The 15,383-nt window shown below is 46.5% G+C and overlaps 1 protein-coding gene across 1 annotated transcript; it reads right to left on the bottom strand.

The window, feature by feature from the left end:
- Nucleotides 1–1,564: 1,564 nt before the first annotated feature.
- On the bottom strand, nt 1,565–14,788 carry CCN3 (cellular communication network factor 3). Its single transcript, XM_035126033.2, has 5 exons — nt 14,655–14,788; nt 14,295–14,520; nt 9,778–10,029; nt 5,362–5,570; nt 1,565–4,414 (listed from the first exon to the last, which is right to left on the bottom strand). Exons 1-5 carry the CDS (start codon nt 14,772–14,774, stop codon nt 4,133–4,135), a joined length of 1,089 nt encoding a protein of 362 aa, XP_034981924.2. The 5' UTR covers nt 14,775–14,788; the 3' UTR covers nt 1,565–4,132.
- Nucleotides 14,789–15,383: the final 595 nt, after the last annotated feature.

Below are 15,383 nucleotides of genomic sequence, written 5' to 3' on the forward strand. Positions count from 1 at the left end.
TGGGATATCTTGGTTTGTTTGTTTTTTGAGTGCTGCAGCCCCAAAAGACATTCAGGGTACAATCTTTCACGGGTCATACAACTCATGTGGGAGTGCATCCCAGAAGATGTGTGTCCTGGTTTTCCACTGTGACATGTTGGAGGGTATGAGTGTAAAGGTAAAAAGGTAAAGGAGCCCTGGATGGATAAGGGCAGTCGAAGGTGACTATGGAATTGCAGCGCTCATCTCACTTTGAGGCCAAGGGAGCCGGCGTTTGCCCACAGACAGCTTTCTGGGTGATGTGGCCAGCATGGCTAAACCACTTCTGGTGCAACAGAACACCGTGACAGAAATCAGAGCGCATGGAAACGCCAATTTATCTACTTGCACTGGTGTGCTTTCAAATTGGTAGGTTGGCAGGAGCTGGGACAGAGCAACAGGAGATCACCCTTTTTGTGCAGATTCGAACCACCGACCTTCCAATCAGCAAGCCCAAGAGACTCAGTGGTTTAGACCACAGCACCACCCGCGTATAATTGAAACACACACCAGGGATGGTCCTAAATCTGACGTCATCAGGGTATGTGTGTAATCCCACTTCCTACCTGTAATTTGGGATCATCGTGCAGCCTCTGTTTCACAGACTTGCAGATAAACAAAATACAGCACTCTTTGGCAGCTAGCTTTGGGGGAAAAGATGGCCCAGGAGAGGAGAAAGGCATGGGGGCGGGGAATCAAAAGTTAAGGTGATTTGGTATCCTTTTATTCAACCTGTTAACAAAAGTGACTCAACTGAAAAGCCCCACACCCTGCTTCTCTCTCTTTTTGGTGTGAGGTTCTACCACCCCCGGACATCCCAGTCACAATGGAGGCCCCCTTTTTCTTTCCTTTCTTCCGCTGTTGTAAAGAATGACACTGCCACTATAAATTTATTGTACTATTTATTGAAAATGACATTAATATATACAGTGGTACCTCATGTTGCGAACGGGATCCATTCAAGCAGCCCGTTCGCAACATGAAAAGGCCACAACATGAAGCACCGCAATGTGGCGCTTCTGTGCATGTGTAAAGCATGATTTAGCACTTCTGCGCATGTGCACAGGTTACAGACACGCCGAACCTGGAAGTAACCCATTCCGGGACTTCCAGGTTCAGCGCGTACGTAACCTGAAAAGACGCAACATGAAGCCTACGTATCATGAGGTATGACTGTATATATATATATATATATTTTAAAACACACTCCTTCTCCCAACCCCATTGCAAAACAGCTCACCAGCGACTTCAGTTCCATCAGCTGTTTTAAAACATTTCCCGCCTCTTTAAAAATTGCCCCTCCTCACTTTAGCCCAAGCAAGTAATGGGTCTTGTGATGGTGTGGCATGGAGATCAAAGCCAGCCCAGCTTCTACACCCTGCACTTGAATGACTGAGCATCTTTCGAGCTGAGTAACAGCTGGCAGACTTATGAATGCTTCACAGCACTCTCCTAATCATAAGTTTAAGTGATTTTAAACTTTTTTTTTTAATAGCTTCAGTATTGTTTGAACATTTACAGGAGACTTAGATTGTACGGCATACACTTCTGTTTGCATTGCTGTTTCTGTAAAACGTGGAACTACTATTTTTTTTTTTTACAAGGAGATTTACAAGGTTTGCTTTCTCACCTAGCAAGTGGGTCAGGCCACATCCTTCAGAGCAGGACGCAAACAGTCCAGTCTAAACTTAAAGTGGAGAAATGTACAAAAAAGGGGGTATTTGCCATCCAGAGGCCCATTGAAATATTCTGTACTGGGGCTCCACAATGTACCCTGTTTCTCATATTTTAAGACATACCCATAAAATAAGCCATAGCAGGATTTTTAAGCATTCAAGGAATATAAGCCATACCCCGAAAATAAGACATAGTGATAGGTGCAGCAGCAATGCTGGCCGCGGCAGGAGGAGGAGGAAAAAAATAAGACATCCCTTGAAAATAAGCCATAGTGTGTTTTTTTGAGGAAAAAATAAATATAAGACATGTCTTATAATATGAGAAACACGGTATGTGCTTCATAAGCAGACCAACCTTTGAATGCTCATGGGAATTAGCTCCTAACATAAAATCATAGAATCATAGAGCTGGAAGAGACCACAAGGGCCATCCAGTCCAACACCCTGCCAAACAGGAAACACCATCAAAGCATTCTTGACATATGCCTGTCAAGCCTCTGCTTAAAGACCTCCAAAGAAGGAGACTCCACCACACTCCTTGGTAGCAAATTCCACTGCCGAACAGCTCTTACTGTCAGGAAGTTCTTCCTAATGTTTAGATGGAATCTTCTTTCTTGTAGCTTGAATCCATTGCTCTGTGTCCGCTTCTCTGGAGCAGCAGAAAACCACCTTTCTCCCTCCTCTATATGACATCCTTTTATATATTTGAACATGGCTATCATATCACCCCTTAACCTTCTCTTCTCCAGGCTAAACACACCCAGCTCCCTAAGCCATTCCTCATAAGGCATCGTTTCCAGGCCTTTGACCATTTTGGTTGCCCTCCTCTGGACACGTTCCAGCTCGTCAGTATCCTTCTTGAACTGTGGTGCCCAGAACTGGACACAGTACTCCAGCTGAGGTCTGAGCAGAGCAGAATACAGTGGCACTATTACTTCCCTTGATCTAGATGCTATACTCCTATTGATGCAGCCCAGAATTGCATTGGCTTTTTAAGCTGCTGCATCACACTGTTGACTCATGTCAAGTTTGTGGTCTACCAAGATCCTAGATCCTTTTCACATGTACTGCTCTCAAGCCAGGTGTCTCCCATCCCGTATTTGTGCCTTTCACTTTTTTTTTTTGCCCAAGTGTAGTAACATCACCTTCACCTCCACACAAGTCGATTTCAGCAAGCTAACTAGCACAGCACACATTTCAGTTACAACTTCTGTCCTGTTGCAACCTACTTTTTAAGTATTAGAATCGGAACGCTCTGAAACACCCGCAGGAATCAGTTCATATGCCGAGACCGACAGAAGAAAGAAAAAGAGACATACTAATTTTCCTTTGAATACAAGTTTTCTTTGAATAGGGCTACCCTAACCGTGAAGTGGCATAACAGGAGTCAGGGCCTGCCCATGACATTTTGGCACCTGAGGCAACCCCCAAAATGGCACTCTGCTCCTCACTAGGGAAGAAGGGGTGAGTGAAGATCCACATCAGGAATGAGGAGGGGGATTTCCTCTGTGGACCCTGCTGCCTGAAGTGGTCACCTCACCAGACCTCATGTGTGGACCGGCCCTGACATCCGTGGTACAGAATCTCCCACTACTGACTCCCACTCCTGGCCATATTAGCAGCTGCTCCAGGGCAGGGCGCCCCCTTGGCAAAGTCATGCACCAGCAGAAGGCGGCGAGGTGGTAGCAGACCGGAAGGAGGGAGGGAGAAAGTTTGTGTGTGCATCATCTGCAGCTGGAGCAGGAAAAGGGTGAGCTGGTTCAAGGGGCAAGTGTTTTGCAAGGAAGAGAAAATAGTAATAGGAAAACATGTTTTCACCTGCTGCATCTGTGATTGGCAACAAAAAATACGTTCCTCCTTAAAAACTGGCTGCAGAAGGAATCACGTGACTAACTTGGGTTTTGAATCAGCATTAAGATCCTTGGCCCATCACTCTGCAGAAACAGGCTGTGCTCAACTCCTGGCTGCAGTTACCCGGGGCGACGATAAGGCCAGCGCTCACCCAAGCATCTTGGCCCATGAATTTTGCAAACAGTTTGTTCGGCAAGAAGAACCTGGAAACATGACCACAGGCAAGCAAATACATGAAGCTGAGGAACAAGAAGTTCTAGTGTTTGCAGAGGTTCTAAGAAACCTTTATACTAATAAAAGAAATCCATGTCGAGCTGTTACATTTCTCCCCCCAGGGACTAATATTACGATGGGGTGGCAATGCTTGAAGAAAGATTTCAAGGAACTCCACAGGAACTGAACTGGGTCATTTACAGAACCAGATGGAAATCAAACTGCATCTTTGTATTCCCCCCCCCAAGTATAAAAGAGACACCCAGCAGGGTAATATTGTTCGCTGCCTGTTTCCATGCTTCGCTCTTAAGGAACTTGTTACATATTAAATATTCACCCCCTTTTTGAAATTGTCATCAGTTTTGTGTTTTCAATCAGCCCGCTTGGCGGAGCTTTCTATAGAAAGTGTTGTGATCCTGAGGACAGTTGCCATGGCACACACAGTTTGTGATGGACATCACGGGATGCCTGATGATGTTGCCTTCAGGACAGCGGAAATCCACGTGGATGGTTTTCGCGGCCCGGGGGGTGCAACAGCGTCCGTCACTGCAGGTGCCACAATAACGGGGTTTGTACAGGTGGATGCTGGTGCAGTTGTCGTACTTCAAGTGGACAGGTGTTGGAGACTTCTTGGTGCGGACGCACCTCTTCCCCTTCTAATAGGGAGAAGACATGACACAACAGACATCCAAAAATTACTAGTGACCTAGCACCGCCATGTCTGAAGGAAGCTTTGAGGGGGTGAAGCAGCGTATCCACCCCCATCATTCAGCCCGGACACTGAAGTCCAGCTCTGAGGGCCTTCTGGCAGTTCCCTCCCTGTGAGAAGTGAAGCTACAGGGAACCAGGCAGAGGGCCTTCTCGGTAGTGGCACCCACCCTGTGGAACGCCCTCCCATCAGATGTCAAGGAAATAAACAACTATCTGACTTTTAGAAGACATCTGAAGGCAGCCCTGTTTAGGGAAGTTTTTAACATTTGATGTTTTATCGTGTTTTTAAAATTCTGTTGGGAGCCACCCAGAGTGGCTGGGGAAACCCAGCCAGATTAGCGGGGTATAAATAATAAATCTACTACTACTACTACTACTACTACTACTACTACTACTACTACTCCCAGACTACCAACAGCAATGAAGTAAAATCAAGTGTCATCTTGACTAGGCATTCAATGAGCAGTAGAAGCAAAAAGGAACTTATTTCACTAAATGCCCCTTGATCGGCTGTGAGGGGAGAAGAGGCAGGCAAAATTGACTTTGAACAGATCTGCCGCTACCAATACCTTGGGAAGAGAGGCCTCGTTTTTGAGAAAGGCAGCAGACGGCTCCTTTTGAGCTGGGAGTGTTGTGCTCCTGCTTTCTAGACTGAAATTAGTAAGGCTACAACAGTGAAGCTTGAAGCAGAAATGAAGCTTGAAGCTTGGGCGAAAGGTGGTATATAAATTTAATAAATAAATAAATAATATCACTAAGGTTGCTCAAGAAAGGATGCCCACCATTCTCCCCTCCAAAGCCAGTGTTTCACAATGCTTGCCTTCTGGGAGAAGTAGCTAGTGCAAATAGACCATGCAGCGGACTGGCTCATCGGCGAGAGTCTGAGCCGTACCTTATCTTGCAGGCGAGCACTTTCACAAGGCCGCACCTCACAGAGCCTGGTCTGTTTCACCATCTCGCACACTGCGTTCTTGTTGGTGACCCGAGTGGAGAAGCCCATTCCGCAGCTTGTGGAGCAGGCACTCCACTCTGTCGTCTGCTCAATGCAGTTGGAACTCGAATCGGATGCGTCGATCCCAAGGGTGGCTTCTTGTCTGTACGCTAAAGGGCAGGTGGTGGTTAACAAACAAAAAAGCAAACCTGGGTTACTGTCAGGCTTCGGGGAATCGGCTTCCTCCTCCATGGCAGTAAATAAGCAGATCAAATGAAAGGAAAATCTTACCAGTTAGTTTCTTTAATAAACACAGCGAGAAACAAAAGAAAGTGTCTCGCTAGAATGGCGGTGCTCCCAATTAAGGCCTACCACCCCCTCCGTCCCTATTAATCTATGTCACTCCTATGTCTTGTAATCTGAGCTTGTACCGTCTCTGTGCTTTCTGTTCTGCCACTTTCTGAGCTCTCTGTGACTTTGGAGAAGGGGGGGTGAATGCTATCCAGAGACTGTGAATCTGTTAACCCTCTCTCTTCCAGTGTTTCTTCTCGTAGCATGTTCCCCATCCAGTACTTCCCAGCTTCTGCCTTCTGAACTATGTCCCTCTGCAAACCACTGTTCTAAATCTATACTGTCCTCCTACTCCTGGGAAGATTCAGGGTCAGGGGGAGGAGGCAGCTCCCACCATTCCTCCTCATTGCAGTCCTCCTCACCACAGTCCCTGGCAGTTACTTGACGCTGAAAAATCCCTAATATATCTTTGGCTCAAACATTCATTGTAGCAAGTATTGCCATATTTTAGTCTAGCAGAGAGTACAAGTAGTTTACCAATAGATTGGGGAGGATGTACAGACCTACTTTATTGACCCATCTAGCTTAGCAGAATTGCCAGCACCTCTTTTATCTGCTATTAAGTCAGTAAGCCTGCAACTTACACAGGGGTTACTTTGCGGGGATCACACCTAAAGCCCAAATCCCGCACAGACGAAATCCATTGGGTTCAATGGCGGGTGAGATTGCCAAAGTAACCCTGCCCCATTCTTAATTTATTTTTGTTTTTCGCCATGTGCGAAAAGCTGAATGCGCACAGGCTGAGGGCTTACTGAACTGAATTTTGAATTATTGTGACCCACCTTGGGATCCGCTGGGGAAGGGCAGGAAATAAATAGAATGTTATTAATTAATTATTAACATGAATAGTGGTGGTGATGAAATAGCCTCCCGTTGCTGCTCTTCCATGACTGATATTCAGAGGCATGCAACTCTAATCCTGGAGGCAGCAGGGAGCCACCCTGGCTAGTATCAATAGCAGTTCGGTAGCCACATTTCCGCTTACAGCTTTTGACACCAACATCTCCTTTAAAGATGCAGTGAGCAAGGCTGGGCATATTCGGCATAAAGAAGTTAGCTTCTTATCACCAGAGGAAATTCCCAACTAAATAAGTTATTTAGATTACAGTGGCACCTCGGGATACAAAACGCTTTAGGTTACAAACGCTTCAGGTTACAAACTCCGCTAACCCAGAAATAGTACCTCAGGTTAAGAACTTTGCTTCAGGATGAGAACCGAAATTGTGCTCCGGCGGTGCGGCGGCTGCGGGAGGCCCCATTAGCTGAAGTGGTACCTCAGGTTAAGAACAGTTTCAGGTTAAGAATGGACCTCCGGAACGAATTAAGTTCTTAACCAGAGGTACCACTGTATTTAGATTAAACATACCGTATATCAGCCCATTTTGTGTCTTCTTGACTAATAATAATTCTATTGTCTTGCTTCAGAGATTCATTATGCATGTTTTTCAAGCCTGTCCTCAATGCTTTAATGGGCAGGCATTTGCTTTAAGTAAATTCTCAAGAAGTCGAGTCTCTTTACCAGTTTCAATGCTTACGTAGCTCAATCTTGGACAGGGGGGGTGGATCTACTACGAAACTCAAGAAGCTTGTGCTTCTAAGTCCCTAATTTGGAGGAGCCCCGAGATCTAACTCTGGTCCATGTCACTTAAAAAAAATGGGTCTAGTAGACCCAATTTGAATCACGTGACTTAAATTGATTAACTTTTTGTTGTGTATATTTCAACAATCCCGGAGTTTGAGTCAGTAGCACAGATTGTATAAAGTGTTGCAGCAAGTTGACTAATGTAATTTCCCCAGCTTCCAAGCAGAGATCAAGAAGAATAGCAAGGAGTTTAGGGAAGTACTTGCGTGGATACCAAAAACATAAACTCCCGGAAGAATTGCGACGGGCGATCTGCCGTGAAACAACCCCCATTGAAGATGATAACAGTAGTTAACCCAAACCTCATTGCTGCTTGTGAAGGGGCCCCCCGCATAACAGCTCAAGCATCAAGGCCACCCAAATGTAGGTCCACCATGGAGGAGTGGAGGTTTGGAAATGGGTTGTTCCACCTTCAGATCCCACTTGACAATAAAGCTCATCACCTCTCAGCTTAACCCACATGGTGCAAGGGGAGAATGTGTGTCGAAGGTGGAGAGAAAAGGCCCATGCATTTCAGCTCCTTGGAGGAAAAGGTAGGAATAAAATAAACAATTATCTCCACCTTCTGCATCTGCAACTACGCATGACGCTCACCTTTCAGCTTAGCCAGCCATATCTGCTACGTAAATTTCCATCATAGGATTTCAGCTATGCTTGTTTATGGTTTGTCGAAACATAACAGAACTTGATTTCTTTATGTCTAGGGACATAAAGTAATTTCACTAAATAAAATTATTACTTGGCCATTTTTAAAACCCACACATGCTTATATAGGCAAACTCTTGCCCAATGATGAGAAAGGACACTCAGCAAGACTTCCAGAGGGTTTATTACACTGTCCCATTGACATCATGGCATGCTCTTTAAGCTGTAAAAAAATGTAAACATTACTAAGGTTTTATGGGCAGGAGAATCAAGTGATAGGAAGCCAACTGGATGCAACAACCGTGAGAAGTGACCTTGAGAAGGCTATGATGCCATAAGTCTTTTTTAAAGGCACATTTGGACTTATGGCCATCTCAAGGAGTCTGAGAAAGTTTTGTGTAAAGCTTTTTTTGCTCCACTGAAACCAATATAAAAGTATGTTTCCTCATTCTCCTGTACGTAGCAAAAACACCATAGCCTCCCAGACCGACTTCTGAAAGCACAGGAGGAGGCTTACTAAGTTATAAGGTACCTTACTCCATGGGGAAAGAGAACAGAGGCTGTTATCTGCATAAGCAGCAGAGTGAAGTGGTAGAATCAACAGTGCCACTTCCAATTACAGATGGGGAAAACCGAATGTTCACCTAAATTGTCTCCTCCATGTAACATCATATAACACCGGTCCTAAAGGATTTTCACTGGCTCCCAGTGCGTTTCTGAGCACAATTCATCAAAGTGTTGGTGCTGACCTTTAAAGCCCTAAATGGCCTTGACCCTGTATCTACCTGAAGGAGCCTCTCCACCCCCATTGTTCAGCCTGGACACTGAGGTCCTCCTCCGAGGGTCTTCTGCTGGTTCCCTCACTGTAAGAAGCGAAGTTACAGGGAACCAGGCAGAGAGCCTTCTTGGTAGTGGCTGTGGTAGTGGTAGTGGTAGTGATGTGGGATGCCTTGCCAAGCACCAGGCCCCAACACTGTACTGTTTTAGGCAGATGGTAAAGATTCAGCTTTCTGAATATTTCTGTGGGTTAAACCACAGAGCCTAGGGTTTGCTGATCAGAAGGTCGGCGGTTTGAATCCCTGCGACGGGGTGAGCTCCCGTTGCTGGGTCCCAGCTCCTGCCAACCTAGCAGTTCGAAAGCATGTCAAAGTGCAAGTAGATAAATAGGTACCGCTCCAAGCGGGAAGGTAAACGGCGTTTCCGTGTGCTGCTCTGGTTCGCCAGAAGCGGCTTAGTCATGCTGGCCACATGACCTGGAAGCTATACCCCGGCTCCCTTGGCCAATAACGCGAGATGAGCGCCGCAACCCCAGAGTCGTTCACAACTGGACCTAATGGTCAGGGGTCCCTTTACCTTTACCTAAAGATTCAGCTGTTTCAAAACTGCCTCCAGCAGATTATTTTTCTGGTTTGTTCTGATACTCCTGATGGTGGCTGGAGCAACCCAGTCAGATGGGGGGGGGGGGTTACAAGAAATTTATTACCGTATTACCATCATCATCATTATGGCAGTACTGTTGATTTTCTACTTCATAGTTGGGTTTGGAATGGGGGAATTATTAAATTTAAGATTGATGTGATTAAGATTGATGTGATTAAGACTGATGCTCATTGGCTACCATTTGAGTTGATTTTGGAAAACTAGGAAAGAGACATTTCAAAGCAAACACCTTCTGTTAAGTTAGGCCATTGCGAAAGAACCCAGGAGAACTGTAGCTTTCGAACTCCCAGACGGCTCACCAGCCATTGCGAAGCCTCCAACATCCACATCTGCTTGGGGGTCGCACGACCACTGCTCACAGCACTCCTTGGGGACCTCGATTTTCCTTGGGAAGGGGCAGTCGGGCCCAGGAAGCAGCAAGTCAAGGCTGCAGAGGGGTATGCAGCCGATCTGCCCATCTTGGCAAGTACAGTGGTATTTGCAGCTTGGCTGGAACGTCTCGCCACTCTGGTAAATAATCCCATCGAACACGCAGTTGTCTCCTTCAAGGTCTGAAGCAAAGAAGGCAAACATTTGAGCTGTGTGAAGACCTAGCACACACACAGCAGAGCACTTTAAGCTCCCATTTCTGCCCACTTGTCACGAAGACAGCATGCATATAGCTATGAAAGGAAACCCTGTGACAAAGAGTTTGTTTGGAAGGCCCGCAGGTCAACTACTGCAGACCTGGGTCTTCTCCAGCTGCGGGTGCACTGTGGTGTTGTGGTTAGAATGCCGGACTAGGACCTGGGAGACCAGGGTTCAAATCCCCACTCAGATGTGAAGCAGTTTGGGTGACCTTGGGCAAGTTGCTGTCTTATTTTTACAGCAAACCTGTGAGGTAGGGTTAGACTAAAATGGGGACTAGGAAAACCATGGATGCCACCTTGAGTTCCTTGGAAGAAAGGTGGGATATAGCTCAAATGAATAAATCCTTATTTGCATTCTTCGGAGTTTCAAAGCATTTTCATACAGGAGACTTAAAGTTTGCTCTTTTAGATCTTAATAGGGGCTGCAGTGTGTGTGTGTGTGTGTGTGTGTGTGTGTGTGTGTGTGTGTAAAATTTTAAAGATTTATACGCCACTTTTTATCTTCGGAATCTCCCAAACGGGGTCTCCAGCTGTTTTTGGACTACAATTCCCATTATCCCTGACCACTGGCCCTGCTAGCTAGAGATGATGGGAGTTGTAGTCCAAAAACAGCTGGAGACCCAAGTTTCGGAAACCCCGCGAGCAGCACAGAATAGAATAAGCTAGGGGGTTCCCCAAATTGTGGTCCATTGAGCTTCATTTACGTGCTTTGTGGCTGAAGACAGGAGACATGGCATGCATCTGTTGTATTAAATATTCATATTGATTTTAATTGTGTTTTCCATTATGTTAATGCAAGAAAATATAGCACATAATAAAAAAGCAATTAAAACGAAATTAAAAAATAATATCACATCTAACACTGAGCACTGCAATTGCTACAACAGGCAGAAAAATCTTTAAGTGGTCTGCCAAGACCTCCAGCAATTTCCTAGAGATCTGAGAGAGAGAAAAGTCTGAGGACCCCTAGAATTTGATACAAAGCCTCTCTCTTGGAGGGGTTCTGGGACAAGTGTGGTGTCAAAGCCACTCTCTGGAGCTCCAGCTACCAGGCTTATGGGTACTATTTATTTACATATAAAATACTTCCACCCCTCTTTTTAGCAACAATGGCTTGCAGATGATTTTTTTTTAAAGCAGCCCCTGCCCTCAGGGACCTGTGATCAAAAGGAAAAGCAAATGAGGAGGGAGAAGGAAAAAAGCCAGCTCAGACACCCAACCTTAAAATTACAAAAATATTCTCATGACAAAGTTGGGTTGGAAACTGTTCAGGGAAAGAAGCTCAGTAGTGGCCCTGCTTCCTTTCTCTTCCACTTCTGGACCCGAACGAAACGGCTACTGCGAGGCGATCACTGAACAAAAACTCTAAAGTCGGCTGGTCCCCCAGCGGAGCTGATGGAATAGCATTCTTCCCTTCTCTCCTCTGTGCAACCTCAGGGCAAATATTCCTATCCAGGAAGTGTTCTGCCAGGCAGTGCCTGTTCCTCAGGGTAGGGCAATGCATACAAGCTGGAAGGAATGCAATTCCCGTCTCATGTTTAGATAGGGAGACAGCTAAGAGATTGATTTCTTTTCTAAATTCTGCATCATCCCTTGCAAACACGAAAACATAAGAGCAAACTATTGCCTATATGAGCATGTTCTCTGTCTTTGGTAACAAACACAACCAAAGTGTTCCCAAAATTAGACTGGTCATGTAACCAAATGGTTCCAGAGATGGTTTCAAGCCAGTTCATTTTCTTATGTTGTTCCTTCCATGAAATGTCTTGCACTAAGTTGTATAACACTTTCTTTACCAAAGCATTTGAGATAAGATAACCAATGCCAACTCAGAAGCAGCTCTGTAAAATCAAGAAATCTGCATTTCCTTCCTAATTTGAGTCCAGTACAGATTTTAAGTATGCAATCAGTTTGTTTGTTTTTTTAAAAAATGAAATAAAATCCCTAAAATATGGCCTGGTTCACACAACTCTAAAACAGGGTTCATTATATTATGAGTTAGCATTATTTGTGAACGTTTGTCAGGATATGGCTTGCTTACTGCAAGTAAACCATGTCCTGAAGCCATGGTTTGTTGTTGACTTAGAAACCTTGGTTTGTTTGGCCTCCCCATTCCAGATGCTCATCAAGCTACAAAGGCATGAACACTAGAAAAGCAAACCCAACTTTTTTTGGGTGGGGGGGTCCATGATTTGTCTGATCATCTGTGGGACAACTCATAGTTTACTTGTGGTTTGTTAAACAAGCCACAGTTTAGTGTTATCTGTGAACCAGGCCAATGCCTTCAAATATCTGTACTATTTCATCCCCTCCCAATTGCTCCTTTTTATTCCTTTCAGCTCCTTGTTTTTCCCAGGATCTCCTCTATCCTTTACATCCTCTGTTGTGCCATTGCCTCTGCCTCCATCCCCAGCAAATGCCAGGCTTTGTACAATTTGTCTTCTTTTCCAACCAGCATGAAGTTAAGGATGCTAACTAGACTCATGTGTGCCTCCCGATTTTGTAAGGTTCCAGTTGCAGATTGAAGCGTTTTTGCATTAAATTCTTGATTTCCAGATTGGGAACTGGGTCAAGATTCCTCAAAACATGCAGCAAATATATGTTACGAACACAAGATTACATTCCAGAGTTGTGAAGTCATCAAGTATTTGGAGCCGGGAAGGAATCTAGTTTATGCTCTGGAATGTCCACATCTGACTAGATCCTGCTCAGTTAAGGCATATCATACAAAATTCAGCTGTGGGTGCATTTGGGTGGTATTAACAAAACCCAACAAGCCATCCCTGTGTGGCAGAATGGGGAAAGGACGCCTTAGCAGGAAATTGTTCTGCTTTAGGAAGAAGAAAGATATTGGTTCTTGCACCAGCCTCCCAAGTAGTTGTACACAAACCACGCTCAGTTCCAGCCCCCTATCTGACCTTAAGGACGGCTGCTGCAAGATTACAAAAAATAATAATATTTTTTTTAAGTATTCTACATCTCATCCAAGCAGCTCCGAGTGGCACCAATGACCACACCAGGGCCCATTATAACTGGTAGTAGTGCAATGTCTCATTTTTTAATCTTTAATAAAAATAATTATAACTGGTAATGCGGCAGGTAGGGAGGCCCACAGTAGGTGGCGCCAGAGCAAATGATAGACAGAACCAGCTGCCTCCTCTTTGCTGAGTTCTACAGGGGCAACACTGAGTCTGAGATTAAAGAGGAAGCGGGCAGCCAGGTTGTTGTTAGGGAGGCAGGAAAGTGGGCGTTGCCTGCCGTTGGTGGGGCAGAGTCCCACCCCACTTTCAGACCAGCCTCCACTGCTCCCCATCCGTTTTATCCTCCTGAGTACTCTACAAGGCAGGTAAGGCCAAGAGAAAGCAAACAGCCCAAGTTCACCAGGTGAACTTCTAAAGGGGGTCAAGGATTTGAACCTGGGTCTCCCTAACCCAACCAAGGCACTCTGCAAATGGCAAGTGTTGCAGTTAACGTTGCAAATTGTTCACCTGTCTGCTTTTGTACCTGGTTACACCATTTGTTACACAAATACACTTTCCCTCATTACTCATTACTGAGAGGAGATATGAGAGCCATCTTCAAAGATCTCAAGGGCTGTCACATAGAAGATGGAGCAAGCTTCTTTTCTCCTGCTCCGGAGGGTAGGATTTGAATCAAGGACTTCAAATTACAAGAAAGGAAATCCCAACTACCAAAAACATCAGGAAGAACTTTCTGAAGGTAAGAGTTGTTAGACAGGGGAACAGTCCCACAGGAGGTTGTGGACTCTCCTTCCTTGGAGGTTTAAAAGCAGATGTTGGATGACCATCTGCCATGGATGCTTTAGCTGAGATTCCTGCATTGCAGGGGGTTGGGCTAGATGACCCTTGGGGTCCCTTCCAATTCTACAATTCTATGATCTTCTACTATAAGAGGAAGACAAAGTCCACGTTACATTCCCTGGCATCTCCAGGCAGGATTTAGGAGAGAACCCTGTCTGAGAGCCACTGCCAGTCAGGGAAGACCATACAGCACCAATGGTCCTAGAATCAGAACTGTAGAACTGGAAGGGACCCCCATGGTCATCTAGTCCAACCCCAGGCGGCTACACCATCATTTTAGAAATTAAGCCCTCTAGTGGGGGAAGAACAGAGAGAGATCGAGGGCGGGAGGAGGACCTGTCCCCCACCCCCAAACCAGCCACTTACCCACGCAGACCCCCAAGTCAGCCTCGCTCCCTGCGTCCCGGTGACAGTGGAGGGCGCTGCTCTCATCGCAGGGCATCAGCCGCGAGCAGCTCTCCCCGCGCTGCCGAGCGCACGTCTGGCAACAAGCGCAGCCGTCCAGCACCGTCGGCACACCGGGGGCGCAAGCGGGCGGCTCGGCGGGGCAATCGCACGGCAGCCGGCACTCGGACTCCTCGTGGCCGCGCACCTGGAAGGGAGGGGCGGGGAAGGAGAGAGAGACAAGCACCGTCAGCAAAGGCCGTTCGTCGTCCCGCGGATCGCACATCGAGCGAGCGGAGGGCCTGCGCCGCTTCTGCGCGCAAGCAAGCAAGCCGCATTCACCTTGCACAGGAGGAGGAGGAGGAGGAAGAGGAAGGGGAGGAAGGCGTGGCGCAGGGTGATCCTGCCTCTCCACGACGGCGCCGCGCACTCCGGCTCCGCGCTGCGCTCCGCATCCCCCATCGCGATGGATGCGCATCGCCACACGCGCGCATCCGTCGGGGCAGGTTATATACAGCGCCTAGGCGCTCCTCGCCTTCCCATTGGACGGTGCCGGGGCGACCTGGGTCCAATCCCAGGCCTTGGTGTCAAGTTCGGGGGAGGGGAGGGGCGGGAGATGATCCGTAAATGATCAGCGGAGGTTCTGCTCTGCCGTGTAACGGTGGAAACGAGCGTGGTACCTGGGATTAGGGAATGGACGCCCCTAATTTTCCAAAGGGGAGCTCGTCCTTTCTTAGGGGAGGGGGGAGGCGGGGGAGTAGTTCCTGAGAACTAAAGTGAAAGTACACTGTGGCTAAGACGTTGGGTTTGAAGATCTGGGAAACCCAGAGGATGGAGGGGAGGGGTGAATGAAATGGCTAAGCTGCTTTACACACTGTCAGCCCAAGAGGGGAAAGGAAAAACACACAACCAGAAAATAATAATAAGTTATTATTTATATATTGCCCATCTGGCTGGGCTTCCCCAGCCACTCTGGGCGGATCCCGGTAGAATATTAAAACACAATAAAGCACCAAACATTAAAAACTTCCCTAAACAGAGCTGCCTTCAGATGTCTTCTAAAAGTCAGAT

This window comes from Zootoca vivipara, chromosome 8, assembly GCF_963506605.1.
Source record: "Zootoca vivipara chromosome 8, rZooViv1.1, whole genome shotgun sequence".
NCBI lineage: Eukaryota > Metazoa > Chordata > Lepidosauria > Squamata > Lacertidae > Zootoca > Zootoca vivipara.

What these genes read in the sequence shown, in the direction of transcription:
- CCN3 (XM_035126033.2), bottom strand. Translation starts at nt 14,774, where the DNA reads ATGGGGGATGCGGAGCGCAGCGCGGAGCCGGAGTGCGCGGCGCCGTCG. An exon ending in TGACTTGGGGGTCTGCGTGG is followed by an intron (nt 10,030 to 14,294) that starts GTAAGTGGCTGG and finishes TCTTTGCTTCAG; the next exon opens with ACCTTGAAGGAGACAACTGC. An exon ending in TGGAGGCTTCGCAATGGCTG is followed by an intron (nt 5,571 to 9,777) that starts GTGAGCCGTCTG and finishes CCTGCCCTTTAG; the next exon opens with CGTACAGACAAGAAGCCACC.